This window comes from Rhipicephalus microplus, chromosome X (assembly GCF_043290135.1).
Source record: "Rhipicephalus microplus isolate Deutch F79 chromosome X, USDA_Rmic, whole genome shotgun sequence".
In the NCBI taxonomy this organism is placed as follows: domain Eukaryota; kingdom Metazoa; phylum Arthropoda; class Arachnida; order Ixodida; family Ixodidae; genus Rhipicephalus; species Rhipicephalus microplus.
The window spans coordinates 139,263,912-139,283,319 of NC_134710.1; the positions used below are offsets into that span (position 1 = coordinate 139,263,912).

At 44.4% G+C, this 19,408-nt stretch overlaps 1 protein-coding gene across 1 annotated transcript; it reads left to right on the plus strand.

The window, feature by feature from the left end:
- The first annotated feature begins 11 nt into the window (after positions 1 to 11).
- Positions 12 to 17,753, plus strand: LOC119170186 (small ribonucleoprotein particle protein SmD1). The gene is made up of 5 exons (XM_075877866.1): positions 12 to 136; positions 400 to 476; positions 4,985 to 5,176; positions 7,963 to 8,065; positions 17,431 to 17,753. Exons 1-4 carry the CDS (start codon positions 123 to 125, stop codon positions 8,040 to 8,042), a joined length of 363 nt encoding a protein of 120 aa, XP_075733981.1. The 5' UTR covers positions 12 to 122; the 3' UTR covers positions 8,043 to 8,065; positions 17,431 to 17,753.
- Positions 17,754 to 19,408: the final 1,655 nt, after the last annotated feature.

Below are 19,408 nucleotides of genomic sequence, written 5' to 3' on the forward strand. Positions count from 1 at the left end.
TCTAAAGTTAGCGCAAATCGAACTGTGCAACGCGCCATTATGAAAGCAGACCGGCACTCGGGTAAAGCGTAAACAAAACGTTAGTCTTGGTAGCTTCGGTGGATTCGTAATCCATCGCAATCATGAAGTTAGTCAGGTAATGTGGGATTTCTATTGTGGATTACATAATGTGTGATTAACCATTGATAATTATGTTGTTAGTTTTATTTTTTACGCCATTAGTATCTCGGAAGATGTCATCGCAACTTTCGGTGTCACTATCGAAGATAGAACTATTCAGGTTTTGTTTATTGGTTTGCTTTTGGCAGATATTATTGCACATGGCAGCTTATGTAACTCGTGCAGTGTTTGACAGTTGGTGCTGATATCCTTTGGAATGACGCCTCTCACACTCTGCAGATTTTTGATGAAACTAAGTCACGAAACAGTGACGATAGAGCTGAAGAATGGTACTCAAGTCCACGGCACAATAATTGGTGTGTATGATCCTTTTTTTTTTATCCTTTTTTTATGATCGGCTGTGCAGTTGCCCGTATTATGCTTGTTGCTACTATTCTTTCGCCTGTTGAACTGTTCATCGTGTTCAAACTTTGCTGAAAGAGTCGTCGAATGCTTTGCTGATATAGGATTGCTTTTTTATTTTTTTATTTGAGTGATTCTTAGTTGGCGTTGTAGTAGTAGCTGCCGTTACTCTGTGTGGTTTTAGTGATCTTTATTCATATCCAGTAGTTTGGCAGCTTCAAATGAACTCCTTGAAATGTGTACTGAAAAAGATTTAGCTATTGCCCTGATGATTTACTAAATGTAGGTGTCAGCTAGCACTTAGTTTGGCTCTATATTCCTGCTTTCTTGATCGCTTTATGGAGAATGTATGGGTCTTCTTGCTTTTACTCCCGAACAGTTGTTTACATGTTAATTTGGTTGCTTCATGTAGCCAAATGGACATGTAATTGGGAAAGGTAATATAGCAAATGTTGTGCTCATTGTGGATGGGCAGAGCTTTATCATGGTTATGTGTAAGTAGTACCTGTGTGTGTGTGCGTGCGTGCGTGTGTGTGTGTGTGTGTGTTTTGGGGGGGGGGTGCACCTGTGTGTGAAAAATGATGACATATTTAATGCATCTGCTGATGACAGCATAGAGGTTTCATTAATAATTTCACTGGTATGTGGCCTTATTTCCACTGTTAGTGAAAACACGCGAGATCGTGGCTAACGGGCCGCTTAGCGCTAACTGGCGCGAAGATTTGTAAATTTGGCGCATGCGCATAGAATCGTAATGGTGGAGCCCGCTCAGTTTCGTCTGCTACTTCGCCTGTGTGCATGAAAGCGTTGGAAGGCACTTCGAGGTTTTTGAGATGCAACTTATCTAGCTGTCACTCTGCGTGCTGGTCTTTGGACTTCCAGCAAGCACAAAAATGTACGGTTTTATTTTTGCTGCAGTTTTTCTCAAGCTATCACCATTCAGTCCATCATATTTTTTCACGTACTGCTCGCTGCAACTAGTGGCTTTTGACAACTTATAAGGCTGTTGAAGTGTTATGCAGTGAACATTCTAAGCTCACATTTGTCATCATGAAATATCGGCTTATTTAAGAAGCCAAAAGCCAAGTTGGTGTCAGTTGATTTACAGTGTGAAAACGAAGGGTCATCGCTTGCTAGCACACGCCGAGTGCATAGGCGGAGAAGTAGCAGACGACATGGGACATGCACCACCTTGATGAACGAATGCGCATGCACCCCATTTCGAAATCTCGCCAGCAGTTGGCGCGATGCGGACCGCCAGCCACGCACTTGCGGGTTCCCTTTAACAGTGGGCTGTACTGTACATGGCGTTTGTGTGATCTCATGGTCCGTAGTGCATGTTCAAGAAGATGTGTTGGTTCAGTTAGTGCAGAGTCTAAAGGGACACTTAAACGCTTTAAAAAAAAAACAAGTTTATGGTGTCATGATACGTAATTTCGTGCGGGGAACTCTAAAATCAATGCAGAATGGTCTCTATTGCACCATCCTGCACCATCCACGTTAGTGATGTGAAACAAGCAGTCTCACCTCAAGGGCGAAGCAGGGACTGCTGTAGCGAAAAATTCTATGGTTATACAAAGTAAGGCTATCAACTAGCGCTTTCGGATCCAATCTCATAACTTTTCAAAATGCTTGGCGTGCATGGGAATACAGCGGCTTCATAGAGCGAAGCAGTTTTGGTACTCTGTAATGTCAACATGAAGTAAGCAGCCCGTTTGCTGATGTCTGCCAAGATTGCATGCGTGTTGGAGCCAAGGACTCTGCCCCTACGGTCAAAGTTAAGTTGCTGTTTTAATGACGCAGCCTCCCCCACGCTACGCTCAGTGATAGACGCACAGGCTGCGCCTTTCCTGTCTGCTTGAGGTGCCATCAGTAGTATGCCTCTCACACAAGGCGATGTTACCGCATGCACCTTTCACGCAACGGAAATGGCCGGCTCGTTTTATTTCTGCTTCAGCCGCATTTGTCACAAGTGCTTGCGCACACGTGCTTGAAAATTCGCACGCTTTCATGGGACTGCCACATGCCTTAAAGGGCCCGTAAACGACCCAGAGGTCGAAACCTTGTTTTGGTGTGCAAATTGTGCAGGAGTGTACGACAAACACGGAGCCATGGGAATTTTTCGAAACTGTGCAGTAATAGCAGAGTTAGACGCGTTTGGTTATCAAAATCGTGATGACCAGACCTTTCACTCTCTCCTGCGATTCCCTCTGCTGGTATCCTCTCTCACGCCGCTTTGCCCTCTCGCCAAGCGCCCCTGCCATGCCCCTCCCAATCTCGCGTGGCATTTGTCACCGCTGATGCGCTGTTTGAAATTCCATCTACTTCCGGTTTCCGCGACACTGGCCGTCGACTTCATCGCGTTGTAGCTGCGTGCCTGTTGGTGAACCGTGGCTGCCGTACTCATGCCGGTATGGACCCTGTATTGCGCGCACGCCTTCAAAGGATCGCCAAAGCGATAGACCCATAGGGGGACACGTCATGCCCTGCACGTGTTGCACACACCTGGGCAACACGACGAACAACAACAAGCAGCGTGGGCAGCTGCTTGCAGACTGACCGGAAGTCGTAGGCTCTTGCTCAACTAATCACAGCATATTTGGCATAGTTGGCTCGGCACGTCAGAAATGTGGCACGGCACATCGCGCGAAGGTCCGAAAGGCCCGGAAAAAAGAGGGGATTGTTTCGTGGAATTTGTGGAGCCCCGACGGCTCCTAGCGCTGCCACGTGTAGAATCGTTGATCGCGACAGCATTGTGCACACGATGCGCACGTTTACTTGATATGCTTAAACAAATATTGGAGGTGATTTAAAGGCCCTTTAAACAGCCAATGTAGGGCAAAGTCTGAAGTTTTGAAAGCTACAAGTATATTCAAATTGCATGTCCAGAAATGCATTAACAAAGTCACCGCCACCCCCGCACTCTGGCGTATTTCGAAAGCTCTTTGCCGCAATGCTACAAGCATACCGCCAATCTGAAAGGGCACTGAGGGGTGTTTGGGTTGTTGGCGGAGCTTCAGTAGCTTGATCTTTTTTTTTTTTTTTTTTCAAGGATTTCGATCACCTTTCGGGTAAGACACCCAACAGTCAGGATTCATTCTTGTAAGCGATATTGTGGCGTGCCGGCATAGCTCTAAGTGGGTAATTTCACCATATAAAACATACAGAACTTGATGGTGCAGTTGTTAAAATCTGTGTAAGTGGATTCGATGTGCGTGGGGGGGGGGGTGCTTCATTAGCATTAAATATTTACTAAAAACCATTGTAACCTCCCAGTTTCCAGAAGAAATAAAAGACGCCAGGCCTGCGCAGAGTGCACAGTCACAGCAAAAGCTGGAAGAGCGGCATTTCAGAGCCTTTTCTAAACACTCTTTGGCAAACTGGTACAAGCACACTTGCTGGGTACCCACAATGCCATAAATAATCATAATTTTTGTGTAGTATGCCAGCATTCACTGTGCTATCCTTCATCATTGTTCGGAGAAGTGTGGTACCTGCTACACTCTTGCTAGGAATTTTGTGCAAATTTTTATGCAGTGGCTGACGACGAAGAATTATGCCTGAAGTGGGTATACGTCTCGGATAATAGGTGACATGAAGCCTGCCTAAGGCCAGTTTAGAAATGGGTTCTGAGCACCAGCGTAGCTCAGTGGTAAAATTCTGGGCTGGCACTCAGCAGACCCGAGTTCGAATTCCATTGTGTCCTTGATGTTCTTTTATTTACTGAGTTTTTCGTCTTATTTCTTGCGATACTGGTTACGGACACCGGCGGCGGCAGACAACTACGGCACCGTGCGTGACCCGTGTGCTGATCTCGTAACAGCTTTCGCTGTAAAATTTGAATTAGCAATGACATGTGAACCCAGAATTATGCTCCAAAATTAACTTGCATTGCTCCCAAACATACCCTTTAGTGCTCCAAAGTTTTTCCAATACCACATCATTCCTGCCTCCCGAGTTGCTCCCACATATTTTGCTTTGGTTGCTAATGGTTGCTAATGCTGTCTAATCGAGAACAATCTTTTGTTTTATCTTTTTGCATGTGTATTTTAATAATGTTTAGTTTGTGCGCCGTGGTGGTGTAGTGGCAAAGGTACTCGGTTGATGACCCCCAGGTCGTGGGATCGAATCCCAGCTGCATTTTCGATTGAGGCGAAAATTCTGCAGGTCCTTATGCTTAGATTTGGGTGCATGTTAAAGAATGCCAAGTTGTTGAAATTTCCGGAGCCGTCCACTACGGCGTCTCTCATGATCATATGGTGGTTTTGGGACGTTGAACCTCACATATAAATCAATGTTGTTTAGCTTACTAAGCTGCTCCAAAGCACACCAGGTTGCTTCCATAGCTGTGTACAGTACACGGTGTGCTAGATTACTCTAATTGTGTTATTTTACGTTTACTGTGGATCATAGATGACTGGTCAATGAAGTTTTTCCTCATAACACATAATTTGATTCGCAGGTGTTGACGTGGCCATGAACACTCACCTTAAAGCTGTCAAGCTGACGATGAAACACCGTGAACCAGTGCAGCTTGATAGTTTGAGCGTCCGAGGCAACAACATTCGATATTACATCTTGCCAGACAGTCTGCCATTGGAAACACTCCTCATTGATGACACACCCAAAGCCAAAGCCAAGAAGAAGGAGGCTGGTAACGCTGTTTTGCAAGATAATTGGGAAAAAACTTTTTGTGGCAAATACTGTATTTACTCGGGTAATAGACCCACCTTTTTTTTTTTTTTTTTCAGCAAAGTTGACGTCAATTGGCGGGGGGGGGGGGGGGTAGTCACAGAAGTTAAAACAGCAAACATTTTGCATGACTGTTTTGCTTGTTTTGGCCCACGAAATGTGCAACGAATCTTTTTGTAGCTCGAAGGTCTTGTGTTCTCTTGCAATGAACACGCGCAGATCGATGCCGAAGTGCCGTCCAACCACTCGGTTTCCATGCTCCAGCGTATGCCTCAACCAATATTAAGTTTAAAACCAGCCGTGTAGCTAGTGTACCAGCCGAATGCCCCCTGCGCAGCAGGTGTCCTCAACCAAGTTTACTACTACAAACCTGACAACAAAAACGCATTGCCGAATGGCGGTGCACCGTTGTCGCGGGAGACATGTCGATAGAGTAGACGCTTTGCGTGGCCTCTCAGATGACGGGTGCGTGGCGTGTTTCAACGCTGAGCTTTTGCCATCTCGAAGACCATGCGTTTTTTTTTTTTTTTTTTTTGCTTTGTTCTTGTGCTGCTGTGCTTCCTTGACACTATAAGCAAAGAAACTTTTCCTGCATTCGACAGATGGCGCTCTGTCGCGAAAGGCGCGACTTTTAAATTTTGATTGACGTCGTCTGCGTTTGTGCTGTTTGCAACTGTTTAGCATGGTTGCGAAACTATATGTTCTGGCTTTTAGTTATTTTTGATACAATTGCTTGGTTTAACATTGTTTTGATCGTCAACTTCACTGGGTATCACACCAAAATAAAATGAACGAATGCATTAAAAAAACTTTTTCTTTTTTCAAGGACCGGGGGGTTATATGCGAGTGGGTTTATTACACGAGTAAATACGGTAGCTTAATCTTTTTCAGACCGAAATTCTACTTATGCTTTCAGTCTCAAAGGTTGACAAGTAGAGCAAGAAATATTCGTGAGCATTTGGGCATGCCAACTTAAAAGACTCCCGATACCAAATTTGGAAACTCGAGATGTTAGTGTTGTTTGATGGTCCTGCATGTGCGGCCACCTCTGACCGATTATTAGTGGCGAGCATGGCCTAGACGGTATTTTAATTTGGTTTTAAAGTAAGGGTGTGTGCTCTTCCGAGTATTCAGGTGCAATCAGGTGGGCTAGTTAGTAATTCATGATGGTTCAGCAAACTGGGAGCGCGGGGGTAAACACAGACACAAAGCAAAGAGGAGGCACACACCACAAGTGCTCAACTAACAACTTGCTTTGTGTCTGTGTTTACCCCCGCGCTCCCAGTTTGCTGAACCATCATGAATTACTAACTAGCCCACCTTTCCATCCTATTGCCATAGCAAGGATGCATAAACAAAGAACATAAACTCTGGCTGGAAGTTGCGTCGTTCCGGCTATATATATTCATCGCCGGGCCAAAGGGCACGCGCCGTTGTTACTTTACGGGTTGAACGTGCCTTGCAAGCGAGCAGAGAAGTTGTGCCCTAAACCTAACCCCCATGGGAAAAAAAAAAGAAAGGAGTGTGGGCGGGTGTAGCAGTTCGAAAATTGATTGGCCTTGTTCTAACCCGCACAGATCGCTGCCTAAGCCACCTTTGCCACATTGCGCCAGTGTCTCACGGAAAAGTGTGTTATAATTTAGAAGGGGCTGTAGCTCTAGTCGGAAACAGTCACGGGACACAGTACATTTTGTCAATTACTAATGCATGTATACTCCACATAATTTTGAATACTGTTATGATTGCTGATGTCTAAAAATGCTACTGGTAATCATTTGGAGCAGCAAATGACATGTCTACTGCCCTAAAAAAAAAACAACTTGTACGGCAGGTTTTGTTTTTTTTTTTTTTAGTTCCTATTTTTCGGTTTTTCGAATCATCCTAATTTCAAGCTTGGCAGAAACAAATTTTAATTTGCAAACAGTCTGTCGAAGAATTCGACAGATGGTGCATCAAATGTCAATACTACTTTTATTGAAATAGCAGTGCTCATATTCGCTCTGCACGAGTTGGTGGGTTGATTGTTTTTGCATTTAACACGTCGTCTTTTAGGACCATCCACACGGAAAAAACAACGCCATGATCGGTGCACACACGTAGCTATCTGAAATTTCTTGAGGCAAGGGAAAAAATTCTCTAAAGCAAAAAATAACCAAAACATCACGTATTTCATTGTGCGTTTCCCACTTTCTTACATATGTGGCGTTAGGTGCCCGCAACCTCTGCGAGCGCGCGAGAATTTAAACTTGAAAATGCATCGTTCAAATTGAACGATTTGAATAGGCGCGGTAGCAAAAGCGTTAAATTGTGTGTGCCTTGGCGGTACGTTTTGGTACGCTGATACGTCTGCCTTTGGAATCTGCCCAGCGATTGCCTCCCTATGAACGGAATAAGTGACCTTTTTCATTTTAGGCGAGTCAAACGAGCAGCATTCATGGAGAGTGTTAAGGCCTTTACTCTACTAACGATTGGCCCTCCTAGGGCAAAATGTTCACATGTGGTGTAACAGGTTCTTCTAATAACAATCCAGAATGGGAACATATGATGTACAGCAACGAAACGCGTTATTTACGGCCTACTGTCCCGCATAGAAATGTTTGTGAAAGCTTTTCTTCTGGGAACAGTGGTAGCGCCAGAGTGTGTGCAAGGTGAACTAGGCCCGTCTCTCTGCTTTGGCGGCACGCAACAGGCCACACCTTATTTTTTATTCAGCGGCTGTATCCGTACTTATGCGCTATTTCTGTGCAGCCACTATGGGCCGTGGTCGTGGAAGGGGCAGAGGTCGTGGTCGAGGACGAGGTGGTGCCAGGGGTCGAGGACGGCGGTAGAAGACATCATGGCAGCCACGAAGGTAGCTCTTTTTTTTTTTTTAAGCTACCGTACCACCTGCACGATCTGCAAGCTGTAATTATAAATTAAGCTGTTTGCTTGGAAGGAAGGATAGAACGCGGCAAGCACCGCATGCAGATTTAGGACATTGCGAGCGAGGTGGTTCACTTTCCAGGCGTTTCTTCACAGGCAGACCGGAACAAAGGGGGATAAAAGCTAAGAGAACAAAAAATAGGAGGCAGCATATAAAATTGCGGTCAGCTTTTGCACGGCGAACTTTCTGACGATGTTGTCAGCATCTACAACCGCCGATGATAAACGAACAATTCCTTTGAACGCAAGAAGCCATAAATGTGAGAAGCGATAACTTCTGTTGTATGGAAGTTCCTTCGAGGCTCAATTCTCCGACACAACCAGGTTGTTGGCTTTTCTCTACGGTGCGTTCTACAGACATCTCCATTTCTTGCCTTGCGCTTGGCGCATCTTCTTTAGACCAGCGTCACCGGTCATGCCGGCAAAAAGACGGAAGGTCGTTGCTTCGATTCCATAGCACGAGTGGGAAGCAGATGGACACACGTGCGAGACGGGAGCCAGCAGCCGACAAACAACAACCAAGAAAAAAAAACGCGGCCTCTTTGGCCGCATCAGCCAATGGGAAGAGAAAGACAGGGGGGCTCGCCTTGGGCGCATGTGCTCCGGCCAGTGAGTGATCGGGAAGGGGGGCTTCAGAAAAGGGGCGAGGGCAGTCGTTCCTTTCATGTGACACCATTTTGAGGGGTGGCAAAATGCGCACAAAGAAATCAGCTTCAAAATGAGCTCAAGAGGGCGGCGATGGCCAGACTGCTTTGCCAGCAGCACGCGCGCGAAGTTCGAACACATTGTACGGTAATTAAATTGACTTATGGGTTGCTGCACAATCGTGTTGCTTGCTTACACCTCTTGGCCTTGGTAGCGCTGAACAGTAGTGGTGTGATGGAGTTTAGTAAAATAGTCACACACTAAACAGCTGTGGCTTAGTTTGCAGCTGAGAACTTCAATTTAACTTAAGGAAAGATGTGGGTCTTAATTTCTTTTTTAAGTTGAGTGTCTGGCATGAAAGTTAATACACTTGTACAGTTTTATCCGCAGAATTGAAATCTCTGCCTGTTTTAATAGGTGTATTAGAACAAAAGGTATGCTATTTATAACACATAATTAAGGATACGTGTAATGGGCATTTCTGGCAACTTTGCTTTGTCAAACACAGCAACAGAGTATGTGGCATGATTGTCAGGAAGCTGGTTTGGTGGGCGAAGGTATTTAGTTTCTTGTATTGTTGTTCACCAAATCATAATTCTCGATTAGAAATAGTATGCAGCGAAATAATTTCACTAATATTTGTATCTTTATCTTTTGCATTCAAAATTCATTGAAAAATACTCAGATTAGCATCACCGACTAGACCAGCTCTCTGGCTGTCTTGCCAAGCATTTTGTTTTTGTGTTTGACAAAGCAGTTACCAAAAAATCCCTATAAGAAAGATGCTTTTAGAAATCGTGCATCTTTTGTTCTAACAAAGCTATGAAAAATCCAATTAGAGATTTGCAATCTACAGAAAAAAGTGATGAACTTGTTAAACTTGGTTCAGTTCACCCAACTAAAAAAAGGCTCTCGTCTCCTCTAACGAGTCTTGCCTGTGCTCATATTAGTGTGACTTTAAGGGGTTTTTTTTAAATATTTTTTTACTTTGTGTGAGTCGAGTTATTTGCAGGTGACAAATTTATTGATCGTGTGCTGATGCACTCTTCTGCATGTGCAGACACCATATTACTTTTATTTCCATTTTGTCATGAAGGATTTTTTTTTTCTTTTCAAATACCTGAAAACTTTTTAAAATTAGAATGTACACTTTTGCTTTGACACTTGAAGCAAGGCAACCTATCTTCTGAAAGTAAAAAAATATATATATTCTTAAGTCAGGAAAGAAAATCCTCAAACTTTTCCTCCACTTCAAAAGAATTCACTGTTTGGCAAGTATTTCTGCCACAGAAATATAATCATCATCTGGTTTGTTCGCTTTTTCTTTAAAAACCGGATCTCGCCACTTTCCTATCAAGAATATGCTACATCACATTTATAGCGCACACTGTTTGTGATGAAGAAGTGCCGGGATTGCTGTGGTACTGCATGTAGGTGAGGTAGATTCACTCTAAGAAAAAAGTTTAGTTTTTGGGCAGTATTTCTGCCGCACAACTATAATTGCCAGTTCACCGCATTTGCGGTGGTTACAGTGCTCGGCTGCGGACTCGAAAGGCACTGGTTAACATCTCGATAAAGGGGGAATGTTAGAAGTTGTGACATGTGTGCCACCAGGCATACACGTCACTTCTCTTCACCATCTTCTTCATAACAAGGCTGGCACGCACGTTACAAGGGGCGAGAGGAGATTTTTCAAGAAAGGAAATGCGTGCTAGCGAGGTGACGATCCCATTTGTGAGGCACAAATTCTCCCCTAGTACTCAATTTGTTCTTGAAGTGTAGAGTGTATGGAAAATATAAGTATTTGGGGAGTATTTCTAAATCGTGTGCTCTCGTGGTAAAAAAAAAAAGGAAACGATGAGAGGGGACATAAGCGATTAACGGCTCGAACTCTTTGTTGCGTGAAAGTTCCCTACGAGGCTCATCTCTTCGACACCACCACGGAGTCGGCTTTCTTCTACGGTGTGTTCCACGGACACCTTTGTTCTCGCTGAGCGCTTGGCGCATCTTCTTTAGACGAGCGCCACCAGTCATGCCGGCAAAAAGACGGAAATTCATTGCGTCGATCGTGTAGCATGAGCGGGAAGCAGATGGAGACACATGCGAGACGGGAGCTATTGACCAACAAACAACAACCAGGGAAAAAAAATTGCAGCCTCATTGGCCGCATCAGCCGATGGGAAGCGAGAGACGGGGAGGCTCGCCTAGTGCGCATGCGCTCCGGCCAATGAGTGATCGGGAAGGCGGCTTCAGAAAAGGGGCGAGGGCAGTTGTTCCTTTTATGTGACATCATTTTGATGGGTGGCGAAATGCGCACAAAGAAATCAGCTTCAAAACGAGCTCAAGATGGCGGTGATTGCCCGACTGCTTCGCCAGCTGCACACGCGCGAAGTTTGAACAAATTTTACATTTCGCAACTCCCGTAGTGACTTTATAACAAATTTTAACCCATTTATTGATCGAATTTTGCGTTTACAATTTCAGAACACGTGCGTATAGGATTAAAAATTCGAAACATCGACCTTTTGGTCATTTTTCACCATTCTAGGGCCCGTGTAACAACTTCCCCACGATCGTGGCGATGCCTTAACGACTAAGCATAAAAAAGAGCAATAGCGAGATGGCCGGTGGCAATGAACGTGCCATTTCGACTCACTGCCAGTGAGCTTATCACAGTCAGCAGCTCGTCGGGTGGCGGTGGGACAAGCACGTCATGGTGCCGTTCTCAAGTTCGCCGCATTGTGCAAGGCCGCTTGCGCACGTTGCTCGCAAGAACCTGACAGGCTACCCGCTGCACTCTAGCACGATCCTGAGTGAAACATCCGCGAAGAATGCAAAATCACGCATACATTGGACTGCAGGCGAACTGGCATGCGACAGTGAGAGTAGCTAGGGTAAGCGACATACTGCACGAAACTAGCCAGGGATGACTGGTTCGACGTCAGTGGATCCTAATTCAGTGGAACGGCGAGAGTTCATTGTGAACGGGCGTTAGTTAACACGGGAAAAGGCTTAACTTGTCAGCGAGGGGTGTTTACACTTTATTAATAAAAAATACACACATAAAAAACGTTTTGGCCACTATATGGCCGTTGATGGGCGACTCTATACACAACGAACTACTGGTATAACGACCATTTATCGCAGCACTTTCGAGTTCGTTATAAACGGGTTCGACTTTACCAGCAAAGCGTGGAATAAGTTGTGGATTTGTTGCATGGGGCGTTGCAAATGATGACGCAGGACATAAGGATGTGGCAGAATACAGGAATACTTGTCCGAACCTCCGCGATGTGTGTGTGCACTTTGAAGATGTGCACAAAAATCTCCGGCGACACGTAGCACTTGCTGCCACACGAGACCAATCGTTCCTAGTTGTGTGCAGCACATCGCCTACACAGCTGATGCCGTTACTACCGGGGCGCTTTCGTACGCACGTGTTTGTCATAAAAAGTGTTCTTGATGCCCACTAATTTCCTGATCGCACACGGGCGGGGCGATGGCGAGCTGCTTTCATTCATGAAGACAGTGCGTCTATTCGGTGCACTTAGCCGATTTGCATAAAAAGGCCTGCATGAGTGATTAAAAGTGCACAGTATGCGGACAACTGTGCCACATCCAGTAACAAGCAGTTAGCTACAAATGCTTATCATAAAGCTGATTAAGTCTCACTGGCGTGTTTGCTGCATTGCGGCTATCATGCCTCCGGGCATTTCCGGTGGTTATCTATTAGACATCACTTCAATGCGCGGCAGTGTTGCGGAGTTGCCACTCCGGAATCTGAATGATTCCAGAATCATTCTACATTTTCGCGACCCCGGAATGAAATGGGGTCATTGCTTGGAGGAATGGAATGGGAATGGAATTAAGCGCCTTTTGCCTGGAATGAAATTACGTCTTTTACCGAAAAATAGAGCACGTGTCCGTCTACGTGCTGTTTCTCAAACTTCAAACATTCGTAAATCAGAGCCGCAAATTTAATAAAGCATGTGGGGATCTGAGGCACACCCGCGGCCATTTCGCGGGCATTCCGCCACACGGCCACACCCTTTTGCTTTCCCGCTCTGTTAACACCACGTGGCGATAGATGGCGCCACGTGCGGGCACGGCACGCGGTGATCGTCCGCTGCAGTTAGTAGTGGTGGGGTCACCACAAGCAGCATTTTTGAAATTGCTTGGCTAATTAGAAGCACAATGCATTTATAAGCAACATGCCTACTGCAAGTTTGTCCTTATATTGACTGTGCTCTTCTGAAGCTTGCCTCTATTTTGCGATGCAATTTCATGTTGTGAGTGACCCGGTTAATTGCCTTAGCAGTGGCATTTAAAACATTTATTTTTGTCTTTAAGTTGCGTCGTCCCTGCCACGTTCCTCGCGATCACGATGTAGGAATATTTAGGTGTTGACACTGCACGGGGCGGCGCGGCCAGATCTTGTTCGGCAAACCATGCGCTTCGCTCGAACGCCGGAAGACGGCGCGGCGCCATAAGGGCCTTTCTGGTTGGAACGTTGCGGCTGCCGAAGTGCAGATGTTGCGGGATCGTTCGATGTTGCGCCATGTAAGTTAAGTTTTTTTTTTAATTGCAGCAAGGCACATAATGATTGAAACTGCTGTCAACACCAAATCATTTTCCATTACTGCCATTTTTACTTGCTGAAACTGGCGTTCCAGTTTCAGCAAGTAAAAAAAAAAAGTGCCGCCATATCCACGAAGTGAATGATGATGAGTGGGCGAAACTCCGGAGGTAAACCTGGTAAACCATGAGTCCTCTGTACATTTTGCCCACTCGATTTTATTACATCGCTCCCCCTAGCGTACGTCGCCGCACTAAATCGAACGATTGCCTTCAACCAATGACACGCGCCATATGTGACATCATTCCTATTTTATAAGATCTCGTGTCTTTCATCAACTACAAGTACCACTTTCTAGTTTATAACATCTTGCATCTTTTCATCATCAGCTACAAGTACCACCATCTAGTAAACACTACAAGAACTAAACGAGAGGTGGCTACATACAGGAGACGGTACCGCCATCTAGTGAACACTGCAAGAACTAAACTAGAGGTGGCTATATACAGGGGACGCACAGCCCACGCCCTAAGGAGCTTCGCCCCTAAAAAATGTCCCTGGCGTTCTTCCTGTCAAGCTCGTCGTTTGCACTGATATCGGCGCTGCTGACCGGTTGTCTATCTCGGATATGCCCGCGCAGATATCATATACTTGTGCGACTGTACATTGGGATTGGCAGATGTCAGTTGAGAATAATTGAAGTCGGCCTGGTAAAGCAGCTTGGTGGGCCACAAAATTCCCCACTGAACATTGTAGGGTGGGGCAAATTATACAATTTTACCAACATATTATGTGGAACGAAACGTACAGCAGGTGGAAACTTGTTCTGAGATGGCAGACTAAAACTTATTGCGCTGCTGCCTTGACATATGGCAAATAGTGTGTTTGTTAATTGCTTCTTTAGACCGCATCGGTCACCTAAATTATTTCTGAATAAATTTTGAACTTAGGCTAGTTGGTTCTTCTGCACATATTGAGGGAAAACCACGCGTAGACGAGGGCAATGGAAGGAAAACACTAGAAGTTGTTTTTGTGTTTTTCTTTCTTCGTCCTTGTCTATCAGCAGCTTTTCATCAAAATGTGCAGGGGCCTCAATTATTTCGTTTGTGGATTTTTTGACTATCAGACTCTTGATCCCAAGATGTTTTACTGATCAGGGAGCTGAACTGGGGCACACAAGGGTAACACCGACCGCACCATCAGCGAAAGAATGCAAAAGCTGCCCATGTCCCGTGTAATGTGCAGGATCTCATGTGATCCTTCAGGGTGTGAAACAAAATTTTCAGATAATGAAACAACAACATTCAGGACAAAAAACAAGAAATTGTATTTTTGTTCCACTGAAGCCAAAATAGCCAGTTTGTGTAACAGATACATTTATCAACATAAGTCACCATCCTCAGAGACTAGAGAAAACATAACACACAATGTAATGCAAGTTCAAGAGACAAGAGTACACACATTGCCCCGCAAGTCTTAACAAAATGTACAAGTCACCTTTCTGAGCGACAGTGGTTGGTGCGGGCCGCTTGCATGGCTGCTGGGCACACGTGTCTGCAGACTTTCGTTTTCTAGGCGGCTTTCTTGAAGTTGTCTGCTTTGTTAGATATTTGGGGCATCCCGGAAAAATGCTGGGTACAGCATTCGCCGATAGCACCGGTCTCTTCTTGGGTACATTTAAAAGCACGGGGCCATCGAACTCAGCGTAGTACGATTTTGATATCTCCTGCTCAGGAAAATGCTTCGCACAGATGCAGTGGCTCGGTTGCAATATTCTATCTGCTCTAGGTATGGCCCAGCGCCAAAGTTCAAGGCAAGCAGGCTCCGATGGAGCTTTGAAAAGCGGCACATGATCAACGCACCTTTGGTAGCCCGATCTGCAGTTGGGTACGAAACACTTCTTACCCATTACTGCGTCCTAGTCGACCTCTGAGCCAGGCTAGATTTCGCAAGCGTGCCACTTCAACACCGTGCACTGCAACAACAAACACATCACAGCCACCAAGCACACAAGCCGCGACATCCATGCACTGCGTCGGCCCGCTCCACCACGTGAGCTTGCATAACGATCATTGCGGCTGGTCCCAAACCACGACGCAAAAGGCTACGCACGCCCAGCTGAAACATAAACGTCTAGTCCTTGTTGTGCACCCTGCAGTAGAAAACACCGAAAAACAGCTTTAACGGCACGGAAAGGCAAGCACAGCTCGTAACCACCGTAGCAGCGCACGCCACTCCGCAAGTGATTGCCGCCCCTTATTCGCAGCGCCCCGCGCTGCTGCGGACAGCGCATGTACTAAAAAGGGCGAACAAGATCTGGCCGCGTTCTCCGCCGCGGCGCCCGGTCCGTGTCAACACCTAAATATTCCTACTCCGTGCTCACGATAGATATACGGTACAGTCGCCGGGCCAACGAGCACGCGCTGTTGTTACTTTACCTAGTCGAACGAGCCTTGCAAGAGAGCCGAAGGAGCACCTAACCCCATGGTGAAAAAAAAAGGGGGGGGGGGGGTTGAGTTGGGTGGTGGGTAGTGGTGAGAAAATTACTTGGCTTTGGTTCTAATGCTGCTTGAGGTATCTTTGCCGCAGTACACCGGTGCCCTGCGAAAAGCAAATTGAGATTTAGAAGTGGCTGTAAGGTATAGCGGGACACTGAACAGCTTGCTAAGTTACTGGTGCATTTGTATGCCGCACGATTCTGAGTGCCATTATAATTACTGATGTATAAATGAGCTACTGGCAATCATTTGAAGCAGTGTATGACATTAATGCTTTGCTATAAATACAATCTAAATTGTGGGCCAATTATTTTTTTCACCACCCCTGCTCCTCTGTTTTCTCCCAGATTTTAAAGTCGCGAGCTTGCCAGATTGATATTTATATTTGCAGAGTCTGTCAAATGATTTGACTGGTGCAGCAAAAGCTAATATGGACTTTATCATTGTTCGCTCAGCGGGGTGGTCCAAAATACTGATTTCATTGAAATGGCAGTGCTGGTGTTCACACTGCATTATTTAGATGATGTTGAGTGGTTTATACCAATTTTTTTAATGTAAGCCTTGTTTTTACACTGCCCCAAATTCAGTATTTAATGATAAAAAATGCATTTTTTTTTTTTTTCGTAACCTGCTCCCAATTTGGAATTTAGTGCTCCAAAAGTAACATTTTGCTGCTTCTAAAATTGCTCCAACTGGTATTTCGGCTGTTGCACCCCTGCATGCTTTGGCAGCATCGCGAAGGTGGTCAATGACCACGAGCCATCTCCGATGCTCTGGCCAGGCATGGAGGGCGCCGCGCGAGTCGATGGTTGAAACCCATTTGAAGGCATTGTCTTGAAAGCTGCAGAACACCAGCACTGCCCAAACAGCCAACGGAAGCAAAGCGGCAGGCAAGCACCCGAAGTTCGACGATGCCAAACAGTCGAGCTGCTGCGATAGTTGCGTGAGTACACACAAGTGTACCGCGCCGTTGTCGTTGACAGAAAGAGATGAGCACAAAACACTATGCACAAAAGTAAGGTGATGCGCCGGCACAAGATAGACGACTTGCAGCTTTTCATGAAAACACATGGGCATGCCGCGCTGCCTAATATTGTCACTCCCATGAGAAGGGTAGTTCCGGTCTGACGAAGTAAAATGGCCACGCTTTGCGCACACCTTGCATGATTAGTTTTGTTTTCGCCTGTCAATTTCGATCATAAATATATTTAACTACGTGAAACTTCAGCACATTTTAAAAATAGACACGCCCTCCCTAAACTGGCATGCACTACAACTTAGTAATATGAACACAAGTGAATTAGTATAAGGTTAACAAATTTCTGTTAATTAGTTGCAACAGTGTCATGCTAACTATAGCAAAGTATTTTTGCCTCAGCTCGTGTGCGAAAATGATAGGAGCATAAGATTTTTATTCAAAAGAATCTGTATACATCCTTTATATTTTGAGCAAACGTAACTTGACCCCTCACTTCCATACATTAGTACTTATTAGAAAAAGCTTTTTGTTGAATTTGAGTAAATGTAGTCATAGTCAATTTTAATTTAAGTGTAAGCTGCTTTTTCTCCTTCCAGGTGGCCAACCAGACGACATTGGAAGATTGCAGCATCAGTTATGGGGGCTTTTTGGGAAGTCATTACAATTTCCAAGAGCCAACAAAACTTTTTTCTCTCTCTCTCATTACACTAGCCTCATCAGTAGTGTTTTGTTACTTCAACCATTATTCATGTCAACTTTATCTCTCATTACACTAGCCTCATCAGTAGTGTTCTATTAGTTCAAGCATCATGTCAACTTTTGCCGTTACCCCCTACTATTAAATGTTGACATAGTGACTTTAGGAATCAATTGTACATTCACAGAAATCGAACCACAAAATAAACTGATTTCCTAAGTATGTATGTGTGTGTACAGACACACAAATACACACACACACACACACACACACACATATATATATATATATATATATATATATATATATATATATATATATATATATATATATATAATCTGTCCATTTTTGTTTAGTTTTTCTTTATTAGCTACAAAATGAAATAAACAGCATAGCGAGTTGCACTGCATTCAATTTATGAGTGAGTGGAAGACTGTCACCATGTTATAGTATTCCTGCCATTTTCCATAGAGGGGAAAATGCTGTAGGCCTGTGTGCTCTTATTTGGGTCACGTTAAAGAACCCCAGGTAGTCGAAATTTCCGAAGCCCTCCACTACGGCGTCTGTCATAATCATATGGTGATTTTGGGATGTTAAACCCCACAAATCAATCATGTTATGTTCTTACATATTTTAATGTACAAGCATTTTGTGCTACTAGTTGTGCCTGGGCATGGCACTTAATTGAATGATTTTGGTATAACCAGACCAATATCAATATAGTAGTTCATACTAATGATGTACTTGCAGTACAGATGTGTGGTTGAGTTTTGGCTTTAGCGTATCTCAGATTTGCACGTTTTGTACTGCTCTCTCACAACTAGATAATGTTGCAAAAAAAAATGGCAATAAAATCAATATTGTCACTTTGCAACAATGTTTAATGTCTTCATTCAACAACTACCTAATTGTGACACTTACGAAGACTGCTTGCTTGTGCAAACCATTTTACCTTTTTGTAAAGTTAGGTATATCCATAATTTCATGGCAAATATGTGCAAGTGACAAGACTGCACAATACATTCAGTGGCGACAGTCATTCTATACCTCACGAACACTTACTGCTGATCTTTGATTAAGTGAATATCATTTTGGAATACAGTCAAATAAAATACACTGTCTCAAACAGGGTTCGAACTTGCTACTCTTTGTTGTGCTATTTCAGGCAACCGTGGCAGTTCCTTTGAACAGGTGGCCAGTTATAGTATGTAGCTCAATGTGTGTCATGAGGTGGACTTGAGTAATATTCTTGATTGGGCTGGTTGGTGTATAGTTGATGGATAGAACAGGTCTTTAAAGTGGACCAGCTGATGACACAGTAGAATGAGAAAATGTTTTTTTTTTTTTTTTTTGCAAAAACCTTTGCAGTGCGCAGTGTTTTGAACACTAAAACAGGGAATTCATGTAACTGATACAAGTGGAAGCTCGGATACATCTTTCTGTTCGTGAAACATGTTGTTATCAAAAGAAAAATTTGCAACTATACTTGTCTCTCTGGCGTCTGCTTTCACGTGCAAGGCGAGTAAAGAGAACAGGCTGTGAAAAAAAATGGCTGCACCCGTCACAGCTGGTGTACTCTGCGTCGAATTTATCTAGTAGTCATCATGCACTGTGTGACCTGCAAGTTAAAAACTGGTGCTTTATTTGATTTAGATTAATGGGCTGACAGTAATGTATTTATGACTGTATTTCTCAAATTCTTGAATTCTCTGTGCGTTATGCTTAACAGGTGTGGCTGCACAAACAGCTGGCATTTTGAATCGTTTCAACTAACTTTAAACGTATGCATGAAGAAAAACACGAGGACAGTGCTGACACTAACAACTAGCATTTATTGAAACCATACGCTTATATAGGTGTGACAATCTACAGATACA

Excerpts from the sequence above, each read along its gene's own strand:
- LOC119170186 (XM_075877866.1), top strand. Across the intron at positions 477-4,984 it reads AGTCCACGGCACAATAATTG|GTGTTGACGTGGCCATGAAC; the intron begins GTGTGTATGATC and ends TTTGATTCGCAG. Across the intron at positions 5,177-7,962 it reads AGCCAAGAAGAAGGAGGCTG|CCACTATGGGCCGTGGTCGT; the intron begins GTAACGCTGTTT and ends ATTTCTGTGCAG.